General features: G+C 38.5%; 1 protein-coding gene and 1 pseudogene across 1 annotated transcript; one reads left to right on the plus strand and one right to left on the minus strand.

Annotated features, from left to right (window-relative positions):
• Positions 1 to 1,043: 1,043 nt before the first annotated feature.
• LOC150048039 (olfactory receptor 2G3-like) lies at positions 1,044 to 1,997 on the plus strand. Its single transcript, XM_090355258.1, has one exon. It carries the CDS (start codon positions 1,044 to 1,046, stop codon positions 1,995 to 1,997), a length of 954 nt encoding a protein of 317 aa, XP_090211384.1.
• Positions 1,998 to 9,917: 7,920 nt separating this feature from the next.
• LOC150048040 (olfactory receptor 10C1-like) lies at positions 9,918 to 10,966 on the minus strand (annotated as a pseudogene).
• Between the last annotated feature and the right edge of the window lie 7,788 nt (positions 10,967 to 18,754).

An 18,754-nucleotide genomic window follows, 5' to 3' on the forward strand; every position in this document is an offset into this window, starting at 1 on the left:
CACCATCAGCTGCATTTTCAACAGTGTCTAGAGGGTATCACTGCTGAATTAATTAGCCCTTCATTCCACCATTTCTGTGCTTCTTTTTACCCTCTTCATCTCCTAAGAATTCAGCAAATGCCATTTTTTAGGGGAGAAAGTTTCAGACTTGAATCAGAGTTAAGGAGTCAGCTGTAGGGAGGATCCTAAAATTGATCAGTCAGGGGTATGGATATTCATAATATATGTCTTAATCTTTTCAAGAGACTAGATTACATGGTTATTTGGGTAAATGTAATGTAAATTCTTTTATAATTCATAAAATACAGGGGAGCTAATCTAGCACATTAGCTAATCGAATTCATGTATTCTTGGGCCAATACTGTCTTACAGCATGTTTTTCACTAGGGGAAATAGCTTGCTAAATGAGAATAATGAATTAGAATCCTGTGTAAAACAATACCAATGACTAATATGGAGAGGTCACATAAGTTTCTCTCAATTGTATCACTGGTTCTACTATCAGTAATTGATTGCTTCTTATGAAAATAATGAATATTCTGTGCAGTAACAAACACCATTCCTCCTTAACATTATACTCCATCATAGTGTGATGCTATGTATATAATACTTCTCTCTCACAAGTTTTGCCTAGTTTGTGTTCTTTTTAAATGTATGTATTAGAGTTATTGTCTAGCAGTCATAGATTTATGGTTTTATTTATTACTTTCCTTTACTGTGCTAGATGATTTCACAGGGTTCATACGGAGGGCATATATATGTGTATGTAATATTGGATAATTTGCATACATGTCACACTTGTTTTCATGTGTACCTCTGATGTCTTTGTGTGCTTTATATTTGTTGTTTTCATGCTATGTGTTTGTCTCTTTTCTTTAGCAAGTAAATTGATCATTACTTTTGTATTATATTATCTCTGTATTCGGGTTTTTTTACTCACTCCAGGACTTACAAGCCATAATTTCGCTTGGCTAACTATATTTCTAACACTTATAGTAACTGATTTTCTTCTCATAGAAAGAAAATAGGAATTGTCAAGAGAGATGACTCAGAATCAAGAAAAGTCGGAAGAGTTCAATGTCAGCCACCCAGCAGGTTTTATTTTACTGGGTTTCTCTGACCAGCCCCAGCTGGAGATGATTCTCCTCAAGGTCATTGCCATCGTTTATGTTCTGACCTTGCTGGGGAACTCAACGATAATACTTGTGTCACTCTTGAATCCCAAACTCCACACACCCATGTACTTCTTCCTGTGCAATCTCTCCTTCCTGGACCTCTGCTTCACTACCAGCATTGTCCCACAGATGCTTTGGAACCTCAGGGGCCCTGAGAAGACCATTAGCTATGCTGGTTGTGTGACCCAGCTATATATTGCATTGGGGCTGGGCTCCACAGAGTGTGTCCTCCTGAGTGTCATGGCCTATGATCGCTTCAATGCTATCTGTCGACCTCTGCACTATGGCGTTATCATGCACCCTGAAAGACTCCAGCAACTTGCCGCGATGGCATGGATCAGTGGTTTTGTGGAATCCACGGTCCAGACCAGCCTTGTCTTCCAGTTAGAACTCTGCAGCCACCACAGGGTGGATGATTTCGTGTGTGAGGAGCCTGCTCTGATGAAAATTGCCTGCGAGGACACCACTCTCCTAGATAATGAGCTTGCCATCGCGACAGTCCTCTATGTGGTTTTACCTCTGGGACTTATTCTGTTCTCCTACGGCTGCATTGTTAGAAGTGTGCTGAGGATGAAATCCACCGAAGGCAGGAGGAAAGCGTTTGGGACTTGCGGGTCTCATCTGATTGTTGTGGTTTTGTTTTATGGGACTATATTTTTTGTCTACATTCAACCAAACAGCAAATACACACAAAATCGCAGAAAATTCCTTACCCTTTTCTATACCGTGGTGACCCCTTCCCTTAATCCTTTGATCTATACTTTGAGGAACAAAGAAGTTAAATGTGCAATAAAGCAGTTGCTGTCAAAAGACCCAAGTTAGGGAGAAATATGAAATCTATCCATTCAGTCTCTCAGACTTCCATGCATCACATAATTATGCTTTTTCTTTTCATTTGTTAGAAGCATTAGTACATGCAAATAAATGTAGTTGGGAAATTGTCATCAATAGCATCATTATTTGTTTTTTCTGTCTGATATAGGGATTGAACTCTGGGCTGGGGGCATCTGGATTTTGGCTACTACTATCTTTTTTATGCTTCTTTCTGCAAATCTTGGATATCCTTTATAGAAATTCTGTGAAGAGGTTGGGTGCCTATGGTTCATGCATGTAATCCTAGCTACTCAGGAGGCTGAGATCGTGGATTGCAGGTCAAAGCAAGCCTGGGAACAAAAAGTCCGAGACTCTTATCTCTAATTAACCACCTGAAAACCAGAAGTAGCATATGGCTCAAGTGGTAGAGTGCTAGCCTTGAGCTGAAGAGCTCAGGAACACAGCCCAGGCTCAGAGTTCAAACCCAGGACCTTTCAGAAAAGAAAAAGAAAGAAAGAAAAGAAAAAAGAAAAAGAAACTCTGAAGAAATACATTTATGTATAGTATATGATTGTGCTTATGCATCATACATTAGTCTGTGAGTTATTTCTCTAGTGACTAATGTCAAGACCAATGACACCAGTGCAAACCTACTTTCTCTTCAGAACATTAAATCTCTTCCTCAGTAGATGCTTTATGTCAGTATATCTTGAACCATAATTGGGAAACTTTATGTTTACCTGACAATACTTCTTATTATTTGTTAGGTATCACATGTTATAATCCACAGGAAGTAGGATTTCTGTTCCTAGTTTATTGTTTGATTTTATCAAGGCCTACTAGAAAACTGTCATTATCTAAAATTTTGTCTTATTTGGGGAGAAGGTTGTTTATTTTAGCAAGGTTATCTGAGGTTGATCATAAGCAGACTCACAAGGCAATGATATTAAAATCACTCTCAACACAGAAAGGGTTGTACAGGGAGATAAGCCATGAGACTAGCTACAGATATACAAGAAGTTATTTCTATGGTAACACAGGCAAGCTCTCTTAAGCATCGCTTGTCATCAGACATACACTCTCATTTCCTTTAATATAAAAATTCAGATTCTCAGAAAAAATGTACAAACATAGTTTGTGCTCTAGGTATTTATATTTATTCACCTGTCATTGAAATTACTTAGGCATATATCATCAGTATGACAGATTCTTACAGTTGTGCCTGTTATATTTATAGAGCATTCCTTTGTGAACTGCACCCCTTTCTTTATGTGTATATCATCTTTGTATGTTGCACATATGTAGCTATTGAAAACTCCATATTTTTTAGAGACCTAGAAAACATCTGTGTGTATAGCAAAAACACTTCTTAGCAGAAAGAACAGCGCTGGAGGAATTTCAATTCCAAACTTTAGACTCTATTACAGGGCTATAATTATCAAAACAGCTTGGCATTGGCACAAGAACAGGCCTGAAAACCAATGGAATAGAACTGAGGACCCAGATATTAAACCACAGACCTATGGCCACCTAATCTTTGACAAGGGAGCCAAAAAAATAGAATGGAAGAAAGATAGCCTCTTCAACAAGTTGTGCTGGCAGAACTGGTTAAGCACCTGCAGAAAACTAAAGTTGGATCCTTCTTTGTCACCCTGCACTAGAATTAACTCCAAATGGATCAAAGACCTGGAGGTAAAAGCTGACACATTGAAAACTTTACAAGAAGGAATAGGAGATACACTAGGCCTCCTTGGCACAGGTCAAAACTTTCTTAATAAGGACCAAGAATCACAACAAATCAGAGAAAGACTGGATAAGTGGGACTGCATTAAACTGCAGAGCTTTTGTATGGCAAAGGACATAGCTAGTAAATTAATTAGGAAGCCTACAGAGTGGGAGAAGATCTTCACCAACCAAACAATGGACAAAGGCCTCATATCTAAAATATATCAACAACTCAAAAAATTGAATCACTCCAAAATAACAACCATCCCATTAAAAAATGGGCCAAAGACTTAAAGAAAGTCTTTTCTGAAGAAGAAACAAAAATGGCCTATAAACTCATGAAGAAATGCTCAACATCTCTGGTCATAAAAGAAATGCAAATCAAAACAACTCTAAAATTCCACCTCACTCCAGTTAGAATGGCCAGGATCAAGAAAACTAATAACAACAGATGCTGGAGGGGATGTGGCCAGGAGGGATCCCTACTACACTGTTGGTGGGAGTGCAAACTCGTTCAACCACTATGGAAAGCAGTATGGCAGTGCCTCAAAAGAATAAACATAGAACTCCCCTATGACCCAGCAATTACACTACTTGGCATTTACCCAACCATCCAGAATCTAGGGCATACTAAATCCACTAGCACAACAATGTTCATTGCAGCATTATTCACCATAGCAAAGATATGGAACCAACCTAGATGTCCCTCAGTTGATGAGTGGATCAACAAGTTGTGGTATTTGTACACAATGGAATTCTATGCTGCTGTCAGAAAACAAAGACATCGACCCATTTTGTTAGGAAATGGAAAGACTTAGAAAAAACCCTATTAAGTGAAGTAAGCCAGACTCAAAGGAACTTAGGCTCAATGGTTTCCCTCATTTGTCATAATCAGTGGAAACCTTGTGCTCTACTAGCAGAGATCTGCAATAGAGCAAAACCTTGATACATAAGGCCATATAGCATGAAGCTAATTGAAAGGACCTCCAGGATATTGAAACAAAAGCCATATAACGAATGATTGTTGTCCTTAATATACTATGTTATCTCTCATTTCCTTTGCTGTCCCTTGGGTATCTCATATTGTTACAGTATCTCACTTTGTTATCTGATATATTGAATTTATTTGTATTTGGTTATTTGAAATTTGATAGGGAAGGGGGGAAAACCTAGAGGGGGGGTGGGGGGCAGGTAATGGGTACCAAGACATGTGAAAGGGTATCAATGTATGTGAATTAATGCATCTTCTATCTGGCAAATATCATGTAACCCTTTTATTAATTACAATAAAAAATATAAAAAAAGAAAACATCTGTGTGCCTATTCCTTCTGTCTTGTGTTTATAAATTTGGTGAAGGATTTGAAGATAGTAGTTTATTGGTGAAATTAATTGCTATATCACACACACACAAATGTTTGTTTTCCACACAAAGAAAAATGTTACACTGATATCAAGAAATTAACAAAGGGTGACACGATGCATTGTATTTATAAACTACTTTGGTGAATGATAACTCCTTTGTATAATGGTTTAAAGATAATATATACACATGCATGTATTATATATATGTATAAAATATTAATCTAAAAATATGAAAGTCTACCATGTGCATCTTTTCTGACACTAAGCATATAGGCACTAAGATTGGAGGGATGTTCTGTCCTCCTTGATAAAATGACAGCTCTCAGTCCTAGGGTTCTTGATCCCCCTTGCACCTAAATAGTGCTTTACATCAAACTAAAACTCCTACTGAAATTACAGCCCACCAGCTTCTCATGCTTAGCTCTTTGCAGCCTTCATTGTGTCTGCTTCCCATTGTTTCTGCCCTGGTAACCTCTGAAACTCTTGAGAAATTACTAGTGCCACTGCTACAGAAAAGGTATCAGCTACTGCTAGCTCTGCTGCCTCTCCTGCTGCTTCAGAACCACTCTGCTGCTGCTGCAGTTGCTGCTCCTTTTCTCATCATCCAAATGTGTTACCAGTGCAGCCCACTCTATTGCTTTTGACCAGCATTAGGTTTGCTAATGGCAGCATTGGTATCTCCCTACCAATAGGTAACATAGACAGTGATCTCTCATCTGGCTCAAAAAGCAAGCTGAATGTCCTCCTGATGTAGCAAGAAATGGTTGAGGGCGATGTGGTGGAAAAGATTTCTTGCACCTTACCATGACAGGCCTCATGCAAAGGTAGGACTGTGTTTACACCAATCAAAAGCCTTCTGGTGTATGGCTTCACTCATCACAGGTCTTTGCTGGATCATTAGGGAAAATGTTCACCTTTGGCCTTGATGAAAATCGACATTGAGTCATCTGGAAATGACTGAAGGATTGTGATGGTACATTGTCCAGTATGAGCTCTTTTCAACATATTATATCTTGGACTGTGTGTTCTGAAGCGAAAGTTGCATTTTGTCAGAAGACAGATATAGATGGGATGAATCTTCCTCTAGGTAACAGTAGAATGCTCATCATACCTGTACTGCCATGATAGTAGTTAAGGTGGCTGCTTGGCTGGGATTCCTCCCTTAAACAAATAATTTGTATTTACTTTTAGTAAACACTTAAAATAGTTTAGAATGCTAGCTTTAACTCAATGAGAAATAAATGTTAGAGTACAGCTTCTGTATTTTTTTGCCTTGTTTTTTCTTCTGTATTTTTTTTGCTTTGTTTTTTCACCTGAGACTTAGGATAACCAGACAAAACAAGAGCTTTGTATTATGTCATTGTTGTTCTTAATGTACTATGTTACTTCTCTTCTCTTTTGTTGCCCTTTGGTTAATCTCACATTATTACTCTATCTGACCGTTACTGGTATATTGTATATTCATTCATTGGTTTATGTGAAATAGGAAAGGGAAGTGGGGAAAACAACATGGTTTGGAGGTTGGGGGGTGGAGGAAATGAGGACAAAAAACAGAGAGAGGGTGTCACTGTGTGAGAAATGATGTACCCTCTGTCTGGCGAATGTAACTGTGACCCATCCATGCATTACAATTCAAAAAATGCTTTGCTTAGCTGAGCACTGGTGGTTCATGCCTGTACTTCTAGCTACTCAGGAGGCTGAGATCTAACGATTATGTTTAAATGCAGCCCAGGCAGAAAAGTCCCCATGAGACTCTTATCTCCAATTAATCACTCCATACCCAGAAGTAGTATTGTGACTCAAAGCATCAGAGTGTTAATCTTGAGCACAAAGAGGCTTAGTGACAGGGCCCAGGTCATAAGTTCAAGACCCGCAACCAACAAAAAGAAATTTTTATTTTGTTAAAATCAGCAAAACTCATTTTTTCTCTATTCTCTAGGCATGAATTTTCCTACTGATCTTTCTGAACCTTTTGATGGTTTGTCATCTTCCTATCATGTTAACTGGTTTTCCCTCTGTACTTGTCTTTGTCTTAATTTCTTTATCTCATAAGACCACCAGTCATATTGGATGATGCACAACATAATATTTTTATTTGACCTTCCTTGGCTTCTTTTGTGCCGTTTCTGTGTTTTCACTCAGGGCTGGTGCTATATCCCTTGAAACAGAGCTCCAGGTCTACCTTTCTTTTGGGGGTTAGTTGGAGATAAGAGTCTTATTGATTTTTCTGCTCACAGAGCATCCTCCAGAGGAGCTAGAGTAGTAATTGTGAGCCACTGATGCCTGGCCATTTACTATCGAGTCAAATAAACCTTAATGGAGTTAAAAAAATTATCTATTTGAGAAATTTACTTGAAGACAGAATGCTCTTGTGACAGAATTTTATGCCAAAAGAAGATATGGTTTTAGATTTTTATTTTGTACTTAAAGAGTGTTATTTTAAATATGGCTTAGGTGTTGCTTTAGAGTATTATTAAATATGATTGAAAAGTTATTTTTTGCGTGGCATATGATGATTCACGTCAAAGGAGAAGCTTTCAAATGAAAACTAAAAGCAGCCAAAAGTAAATCTCCAGAATTAGAGAGAAATTTCAACATCAATTTTATAACTACCTATAGTGGAGTTATGATTCAATGTGGTAGACAACTAGCTTTGAACAAAAGAGCCCTGGAACTGTGCTCAGGCAGAGTTCAAGCCCCTCAACCACTACCACCACCAACAAAAAGATCATAATCCCCCCAGAAGAGATATTTTTTAGGAACATTTGATCCTGATCAATATTTTTTTCAGGCTGAAATGGGCACAAAAGCATAGAGCAGACCACAGAAATTATGATATAGAGCAAGAGCTCCTGCGTTCTGACATCGGAGAGCCTGGATTGATCCACCATTCATTCACTTATGGAGACAGCCTGGTCTAGTATTGAGCATTGAGTATTGAGTCCATATTATCATGTGACTGTAGAACTATCACACTGTGAGAGACCAAATCGTATATATGACAGTTAAAAAAATCTGTAACAACTGTATTCCAAGAATTGTCATAATGAGATTATGATTCAATTAGTTTATCATTGTCATTGCACTTCCCCTAGAAGTAGATGTTCAAATTCAGAATTATGCCTTTTTTTCATATATTTTTGTTGTAACTAATACAAGGGTTACATTATATTTGAAAGATAGAAGGTGCATTACTTTACAAACATTGATACCCTTTCTCATGTCTTGGTCCCCACTTCCCTCCCCCAACCCTCACCCCTAATCTTGTTTTCCCCCTTCCCTATCCAATTTCAAATAACCAAATATGCATATATACAATATATCAGATAACAAGGTGAAATACTGTAACAATATGAGATAACCAAGGGACAGGAAAAGAGATGAGAGATGATATAGTACATGAAAGACAACAATCACTCATTACATGGCTTTTGTTTGTATATCCTGGAGCTTGTTTCATTTAGCGTCATATTATATGTTCTTATATATCTAGGTTTTGTTCTGTTGTAAATCTCTGCTTGGAGAGCCCAAGGTTTCTACTGATTATGATAAATGAGGGAAACCATTGAGCCTATGTTCCTTTGAGTCTGGCTTACTTCACTTAACATGACTTTTTTCCAAGTCTATCGATTTCCTTACAAATTGGGTGATGTCCTTCTTTCTGACAGAAGTATAGAATTCCGTTGTGTATAAATATCACAACTTGTTGATCTACTCATCAATTGAGGCATATCTGGGTTGGTTCCATATCTTTTCTATGGTAAACAGTGCTGCAATGAACATCATTATGGTAGTGGATTTAGTATGTTCTTGTTTCTAGATGATTGGGCAAATACCAAGTAGTGGAATTGCTGGGTCATAGAGGAGCTCTATGTTTAGTTTTTGGAGGAACTACCCTAGTGCTTTCTATAGTGGTTGAATGCGTTTGCACTCCCACCAACATTGTAGTAATGATCCCTCCTAGCTATATCCCCTCCAGCATCTGCTGTTATTAGATTTCTTGATCATGGCCATTCTAACTGGAGTGAGGTGGAATCTGACAGTTGTTTTGATCAGAATTGTGCATTCTTATGTTCTTAGGGCTGCTGCACTATATTGAAAAAATGTTAATGTCTCTACAGGAAAGTTGCAGCGTGTTCTTTAAATATGCTGAGTCAGTATTAATCTGCACATTGTACATTATATTAAACTTTTAAAGTCATTTGTTATCATTTTTAATGAATAATTTTCATCTATCTGTGCATTTCAGTATTAATTTTTTTCTTTAACAACATTCTGTGAAATTTTGCTTGAAAGTTCTAGAGCAAATAGTCTTAAAATTAAAATTTGGTTAGGGAATATCAGTACCTTTTAAGCATATCAAATTCACATAAAAATAGTTTGTTAAACTTATCATTTAAAATATGATGTAAAAATCAATGTTAATAAATTCTTTATTTAAAAAAGCAAAAAAATTAAAAAAAAATAAATTGTTCTGAAATATATACCCATCAGTTCAATTCAAAAAATTTCAGTAAGAAATAATGTGCTTCCAAATGTTATTAGGAAAGTGAAAGTCAAATGGAGCAGGTTTGTGTGGAGGTCAGAGATTAGATGATCTCTCAGGTGTAGAATATGTCTAAGAATGTGAAATGAGAGTTTAACAAGTTCCTAACAAATGGATAACTTACAAATCTGGTAAATTAAAAATTAATCTCACCTGCTTAGAAACAATGTTCTGTATTTCTTGACTCAGATACTATAAAATTAGTGGGTAGATTGCATCCTTGAAGTATTTGCAGTCAACATAAGGTTGAGTTGAGAGATTCTTTGAAATCCCAGTGAGTTATTAAAGAAGCACATCACAGATGAAAGTGCACAGTTTCTTCCTTTTTCCTTTCTTTGGTTGAATACTTTTCCAAAGTGCATCTTTGCATAGCTCTGGGTTTCTGTCCATGGGTCAGAACCTCCCGCTGTCCAGAGTCCTCCTCAGAGCGGCCTTCACGTCCTTGTTCCGCAAACTGTAGATGATGGGGTTCAGCGTGGACGTCACCGCTGTGTAGAAGAGGGCCAGGAGTTTGTCACTTCCTGGTGAGTGGCTGGCCTTTGGCCTCAAGTAGGTGAGGGATCCTGAGCCATAGAAGAGTGTGACCACGAGTAGGTGCGAGGAGCAGGTGGAGAGAGCTTTGTGGCGGCCCTCGGGCGAGGGCGTGAGCAGCACTGCAGCCAGGATTCTAGCATAGGAGGCGAGGATCAACACAAAGGGGCTGGAAATGCAAAGCACGGCCACCACAAACACGGCCACCTCGTTATGGGACGTGTCTCCGCAGGCCAGCGCCAGGAGAGGGGGCAGATCACAGAAGAAATGGTCAATCTCACAGGGGCCACAGAAGTCCAAGGAGAAAATATAGTTGGTCTGGCCCAAACCTACTACACATCCCACCCCCCAAGACACCATAGCCAAGTGGACGCACAGCCCACGACTCATCCGCGTGGCATAGTGGAGTGGGGAGCAGATGGCCACATAGCGGTCGAAAGCCATGGCCGCCAACAGGCAGCACTCAGTGATACCAAAGAGGGTGAAGAAGAACATCTGAGTGGCACAGCCCTCCCGGGAGATGGCCCGAGCCTCGCTCACCAGGCTCTGCAGCATCTTGGGGAGGACAGAGCAGGTGTAGCCAATCTCCAGCAGAGACAGGTTGGCCAGGAAGAAGTACATGGGGGTGTGCAGCGCTGCGCTGGTGCGGATGGCAAAGGCTATGAGAGCATTGCCTGTCAAGGATGCTAGGAACATGAGGAGGATGACGGTGAAGAGAAGGACACGTGGTTCTGCTGCCTGGGAGAATCTGGAGAAGGAGAAGCGTTTGACAGACAAGCTGTTCTCTGGCCACAGGGAGCAGTTGAGGCTCATATCCTGGAAAGCAGAAGAGTAAAGTCATTCTTTGGATTCTTTTTTTTTTTTTTGCCAGTCTTGGGCTTAAGCTCAGGGCCTGAGCACTGTCCTTGGATTTTTCTCAAGGCTAGAACTCTACTACTTGAGCCTCAGCACCACTTCTGGCTTTTTCTAAGTATGTGGTACCAAGGAATGGAACCCGGGTCTTCCTGCATACTAGGCAAGCACTCTACCAGTAGGCCAAACTCCCAGCCCTCTGTGGATTCTTAAATGTGAGGAAAATGTCTCATTCAAAAAAAGCATTGCTCACTACAGAGTTATAATTATCATAACAGCTTGGTACTGGCAGGAGAACAGGCCTGAAGACCAGTGGAATAGAACTGAGGACCCAGATATTAAACTACAGACCTACGGCCACCTAATCTTTGACAAGGGAGCCAAAAAGAATATAACAGAAGAAAGACAGCCTCTTCAACAAGTGGTGCTGGCAGAACTGGTTAAGCACCTGCAGAAAACTAAAGTTGGATCCTTCTTTGTCACCCTGCACTTGAATTAACTCCAAACGAATGAAAGACCTTGAGGTAAAAGTTGACACACAGAAAACTTTACAAGAAGGAATAGGAGATACACTAGGCCTCCATGGCATAGGTCGAAGCTTTCTTAATAAGGACCAAGAATCACAACAAATCAGAGAAAGGCTGGATAAGTGGGACTGCATTAAACTGCAGAGCTTTTGTATGGCAAAGGACATAGCTAGTAAATTAATTAGGAAGCCTACAGAGTGGGAGAAGATCTTCACCAACCGTACAATGGACAAAGGCCTCATATCTAAAATATATTAACAGCTCAAAAAATTGAATCACTCCAAAACTAACCTCCAAAGTAACAACCATCCCATTAAAAGATGGGCCAAAGACTTAAAGAGAGTCTTCTCTGAAGAAGAAACACAAATGGCCTATAAACTCAACATCTCTGGTCATAAAAGAAATGCAAATCAAAACAACTCTAAGATTCCACCTCACTCCAGTTAGAATGGCAAGGATCAAGAAAACTAATAACAACAGATGCTGGAGGGGATGTGGCCAGGAGGGATCACTACTACACTGTTGGTAGGAATGCAAACTCGTTAAACCACTATGGAAAGCAGTATGGCAGTTCCTCAAAAGACTAAATATATAGTTCCCCTATGACCTAGCAATTCTGCTACTTGGTATTTACCCAATGTCCAGAAACAAGGACATACTAAATCCACTAGCACAACAAGGTTCATTGTAGCATTATTTATCATAGCAAAGATATGGAAGCAACCAAGATGTCCCTCAGTTGATGAGTGGATCAGCAAGATGTGGTATTTATACACAATGGAATTCTATATGGCTGTCAGAAAGAATGACATTGCCCCATTTGTTAGGAAATGGAAAGACTTAGAAAAAAATCACATTAAATGAAGTAAGCCAAACTCAAAGGAATATAAGCTCAATGGTTTCCTTCATTTGTCATAATCAGTAGAAACCTTGGGCTCTCCTAGCAGAGATTTGCAATAGAGCAAAACCTAGATACATAATGCCATATAGTATGAGGCTAAATGAAAGGACCTCTAGGATATAGAAACAAAAGCCATATAATGAGTGATTTTTTTAATGTACTATGTTATCTCTCATCTCTTTCGCTGTTTCTTGGTAATCTCATATTGTTACAGTATCCCACTTTGTTATATTGGATTTATTTGTATTTGGTTATTTGAAATTGGATAGGGAAGGGGGGAAAACAAGATGAGGGATGGAGGTGGGGGAGGGAAATGGGGACCAAGACATGAGAAAGGGTATCAATGTATGTGAATTAATGCACCTCCTATCCAGCAAATATCATGTAACCCTTCTATTAATTACAATAAAAATATATGAAAAAAAAAGCATTGCTCACCCAACTCCACCTCCTTCTCATCCTGTTTCCACCTGTCCCACCTGACTTCACTCTTTCAGCCCAGTATTTCAAGAGTCCATAGCTGAAAGGGGAGTGCAACATTTCTCCTTCAGCCAGGCTGGAGGAGAGATGGCTGACCTTCCCAGGCTTTTTTCCCAAATAAAGCCTGGTGGTCTGTTGAGTTTCACTCTTTCCATTCTTTTACTTTTCTTACAATACCAATGGAAAAAATTCGAATCTATAGTTCCAAAACTTAAAAAATTCTGAGCTCAGCACTTACTTCACACATCTTCAAATGAAATCCTATTGTATTTTTGAGATGTTCAATGAGTTTTCTGGAATGCATCTGCATGCATTTCCATGTCTATATGTGAAACGGAAAAATGGTCGTTTTTCTAAATTCTTCCTTCATGCCATGCTTTGATCAAGTCATCAAATCCTCCAACTAAAGATTCTTCCATACCTATGTATTTCTCTTCATTTGCATTTCCCCTTTCTTGCTTTCTTCAAGGAGCATTGAGCCCAGAGCAGTTCATACTCTTGTCACCAGTATTAGAATTCTCCAAGGAAAAAAGTCCCCTTTTCCTTAAATGAGATTTAAATTTATTTGACTGATTTATTTACAATTTCATGATTTAAACTATCATTGAATTGTAAGTGGAGGTCACACATGGAAAGCATTAGAGAAAAAGCCAAGGGAAAAAAATCTACAAAGGAGACACCATAATGTTGGAATTTGAACAAATATCACTGACTAGCATACAAACAAGGAAACACATGTGAAGACTCAGTGGGAGAATGAATGGAAAGAAAATACAGCATATTAAAGTAATGTCCATACTAATAAAATGATGTAATTTCACTGAGCCAAACATGGAGCAGATTTTTAGAAAGGGTAAAAATAAACTATCACTTTTCAATGATTGTATTCAGAAAATTAAATTTTAGTTTATAAGTAATGATAAATTCCCCTTTGAAAAGGAAGTTCTGTAGATATTAGATGGTAGATGGGAAAATTCTGTTAAAGAAATTCATTGTATGATTGTATATATGCTTATTTGGTTATTTGAAATAGGATAGGGAACTGGGGAAAACAAACTGAGGGGAGGGGGAAGGGGGGAAATGGGAACAAAAACATGAGAAGAGGTATCAATGTTTGTGAAGTAATGCTCCTTCTATCTGGTGAATATAATGTAACCCTCCAATTAATTATACTAAAAAATTTAAAAAGAAATTGGTTGTACAGGATTGATTTTCCCTGGTGGATAATACATACATCATGTGAATGGCTGTGGTGAGAGCTAAATATGGCTGCCCCTACTTGGGGTTCACTTTTGAGCTTATTCTTCTCATTCTCAAGACCCTTCACCTGGTTCTAAGGGTGTGCCTTAAAGTCATTTGGAATAATCCAATAATATTGACTTTATTTTAGTCATTAGTTTTGATTGCACCAGATTTCAAATCATTGATTGTTTAAGTTTTTATTTTCTGCTTTTTTTAATGAAATGGTCATTTACAAACAAGTGAAGAAAATCATGCAACACAGTATTAGATATTATAATGTGAAACACTCTACAGTGTTCATTATCTAGAAACCAAATGTTAATCATTATTTTATAATAATTATCTCTAAAGTTGTTTTTACAGTAGAGATATTTTCTGTACATTTATGTAGAAAAGTTCATAAATATCATTGCCTTTTACTTTCCACATTTTCCAAGTAATCATTTCATGAAGATGTAATATTTAGCTGAGAGGTGCTTTAAAATAATCTATCTGAGCACTGGTGGCTCATGCCTCTTATCCTAGCAACTCAGGACTGAGGTCTGAGGATCATGGTTCAAAGCCAGCTAGGGCAAGAGAATCCATGAGAATCTTATCTCCAATTAACCACCAGAAAGCTAGAAGTAGAGCTGTGGCTCAAGTGGTAGAGTGCTATTAGCCTTGAGCTGAAGAGCTCAGGGCCAAATCCAGGCCCAGAGTCTCTCCGTTCTACAACCACAGGCTATACATTATTTTCCTATGAAATAATTTTTGCATAGCAGTTCTCAGTTTTTAATGTATAATAGAACTGGACATCTGAGAATATTGTTCTGCTTTTGAAGGAAACAGTAAGTAATTAAAATAACTGCAAGAATTGGAAAATGCTTGGAGGACCATCAACCATCCATTTCCACACATCAATTTTCTGCTCCAAAGCCATAACACCTACCTTCAATTTTGACATTTGAAGGGGAGGGGAAAAAAGAAGCAGGTTACTACTTCAGATGAACCACTCTCAGATATTTTCTGCTTCCTCTCCTCTTGACAACTCACAGATGAGAGGATGTAAGCCTCCCTTCCCTCATCTCTAAAACTGTACTGAGAAGTCTTTCTTATAATCAAGGATCATTGTGATCTCAGAAGGATGCACAAGATAGAATCATGTCTCTCCTGGCAATATCTTCATCTTTGTACACACACACACACACACACACACACACACACACACACACACACACTGGACACTGGAGAGACAAAGGGAGGAAGGGGAGAGAGGGAAAGGGAGAGAGCGAGCAAGCTACAAATCTATGCTGATCACATGATGGTGTATCTGAGCTTTCCTCTTTACTGAGAAACAATGGTATATAAATACATCCCACTGCAATTCTCCTCTGTCTTTCCTTATCGTTTTGCTTTTCCCTAGGGACTTGTAATTTCTTCTTTGGGATCAGTTTGATTCTTCCTCTTGAGAGTCGTTCTTACTGCTTTATCTCTATTTGGAGGAAAATACTAAATTTTGAGAAGCCAAAAAAGTAAATGTAAGAGGGAGGAAAATGAACATTGAATCAAATTGAATATTAGCAGAAATCATTATCATAGAATGTGCATACAGAGTAATATTAACTAATGGTGAATTATACAATCACAACAAATTAATATTTTAATATATTTTATTGTTATTGTAAAGGGGTATCCACAGGGGTGTCAGTTACATGAGTCAGGTAATTAGCGCAATTCCTTTTGAATGGTATCGCCCCTTCCCTCACTCTCTCCCAGTTTTTACGTCCCAATAACAAATTATTTAACTTATGTCAACTATTAATTTTAATTGTCAAATTAATCCCTTTTATTTATCAAAAATAGTTTTGACAACTACATAAGAAATTTTCATTTTATGTAGTATTTATAAAATTAATATTTATTCTGATTATTATACAAGATTTACATGAATAAATTATAGTAATTTCCTGAATCTGGGAAATGCTAGGAATGCACAAGACCTGTAGTATTTGGTACTGTACTGTGGATGCTTGATTCATTTTTCCATCAACACCACCTACAACCAGTAAAGCTGTGCCACCTTCCAACATATCTAAAATGTTCATTTTGTCAATGAAACATAACACAAAATAAGTCCTCTGTTAGGATTGGAAAGATTGGCATTTGCCTTGTATGGGAGAAGAATTTTCTCTTTTACGGTTAGGGAAACACCCAGTAGGTGATCAATGATGGAAACACAACTGATAAAAGCATGAGACTGTGCAAAGCACATATGGGAATGTAAGCTTCTTACTTTTGAACTTATTTTGATTTCAATGCATTCTTAAGCCATACCATATGTATTAAATTCCCCAAATAAAGCAATCATATACTATAAAATCCCCTAGACCCACATTCAAGACAAACTCCTTGTTCATGGCTATGAATGATGACTACATATAATTGAGAGTTAATAATATTAGAACAGCCAAAGACCAGGATAAGGTACTGATTGCTGGCTAAATATGGTGGGGCCTGCCTGTCGTCTCAGCTACCTAGGAGGTATAGATTGGGCAGATCATAGTTCAAGATCAACCTGATCAAAAGCTCGCAGGTATGATAGGCCACATATCAGTTTGACTTTTGGTTTTCTCTTTGCTAATATTTTCATTCTATTCATATATTGTCCTTGTATTTTCCTTAGTTCTTTCTCCATGTTCTGTTCAGTTTTAGAAGGACATGTAGAACACTGGGAGATATTTTCTAGGACTCTACATTTATTGTATTTGTGTTTCTTCTAAGAAAGGTTATACTTACTTATTGCTTCAAACCAACTGTATAATTTTCATATTTTTGTGAAGTTTACATTTTTAGGGGTGAAAATTAGGTATTTAATATCATTATGCATTAATTATAGAACACAAACTCTTCACTTGCAGGGGTTTCTGTTGGCTAGTGTGTGTGTGTGTGTGTGTGTGTGTGTGTGTGTGTCTGTGTGTGTCTGTGTGTGTATGTTGTGTTAAATTCTAATATCAGAGCACAAACTTAAGGCCTCTTCTTCTCTTGCTCACAGCAGGTATTCTATCAACCACTTGAATCACGGCTCCAGTCAGCATTTTACTACTTAGTCAGAGATGGAGTCTTATGGACTTTTCTGGAAAAGCTGGCTATTAACCTCTATAATTTAGGTCTCTCAGCCTCCTGAGTAGCTAGGTAATTGGATCCTGGCTCTTTAAATTTTCTTATTCTACTGTTTGCTTTATCTCTTCCTTAACCATGTCCTATATAAAAACATTTAGCTCCTCTCTCTCCCTCTCCCTCCCTCCCTCTCCCTCCCTCCCTCCCTCCCTCCCTCCCTCCCTCCCTCCCTTCCTCTCTCTCTCTCTCTCTCTCTCTCTCTCTCTCTCTCTCTCTCTCTCTCTCTCTCTCTCTCTCTCTCTCTCTCTCTCTCTCTTCTCTCTCTCTCTCTCTCTCTCTCTCTCTCTCTCTCTCTCACCATGAGGCTTGAACTCTGGGCCTGGACACTGTCCCTGAATCCCAGCAGCACTTAGGGTTTTCTGGTGGTTAATTGAAGATAAGAGTATCAAGGACTTTCATGCCCAGGCTAGCTTTGACTGAGATCCTTAGATCTCAGCAAGGATTAAAGGCATGAGCCACTGTCAATCAGGTTGACAGTAGGTTTCTTTACGTAAGACAAATTATAATGCAGTATGCATTTGGGCAAATATGCAAGAGGAAAAAAAAACTTTATTTTTTTGTCAGACATGGGGCTTCATATACATTGATACCCTTTCACATGTCTTGGTCCCCGTTACCCTCCCCCCAACCCCCATCTTGTTTTCCCCCCTTCCCTATCAAATTTCAAATAACCAAATACAAATATATCTAATATATCAGATAACAAAGTGAGATACTGTAACAATATGAGATAACCTAGGGACAGCAAAAGAGATGAGAGATAACATAGTACCTTAAGGACAACAATCAATCATTATATGGCTTTTGTTTCTATATCCTACACGTCCTTTCAATTAGCTTCATAGTATATGGCCTTATGTGTCAAGGTTTTGCTCTATTGCAAATCTCTGCTAGTAGAGCCCAGGGTTTCTACTGATTATGACAAATGAGGGAAATCATGGAGCCTATGTTCCTTTGAGTCTGGCTTACTTCACTTAATAGGATTTTTTCTAGGTCATTCCATTTCCTAACAAATGGGGTGATGTAGTTCTTTCTGACAGCAGCATAGAATTCCATTGTGTATAAATACCACATCTTGTTGATCCATTCATCAACTGAGGGACATCTAGGTTGTTTCCATATCTTTGCTATGGTAAATAGTGCTGCAATGAACATTGTTGTGCTAGTGGATTTAGTATGTCCTTGTTTCTGGATGGTTGGGTAAATGCCAAGTAGTGGAATTGCTGGGTAATAGGGGAGCTCTATGTTTATCCTTTTGAGGAACTGCCATACTGCTTTCCATAGTGGTTGAACGAGTTTGCACTCCCACCAACAGTGTAGTAGGGATCCCTCCTGGCCACATCCCCTCCAGCATCTGTTGTTATTAGTTTTCTTGATCATGGCCATTCTAACTGGAGTGAGGTGGAATCTTAGAGTTGTTTTAATTTGCATTTCTTTTATGAC

This window comes from Megascapheus bottae, chromosome 22, assembly GCF_031878675.1.
Source record: "Megascapheus bottae isolate mThoBot1 chromosome 22, mThoBot2.hap1, whole genome shotgun sequence".
NCBI classification, from domain to species: domain Eukaryota; kingdom Metazoa; phylum Chordata; class Mammalia; order Rodentia; family Geomyidae; genus Megascapheus; species Megascapheus bottae.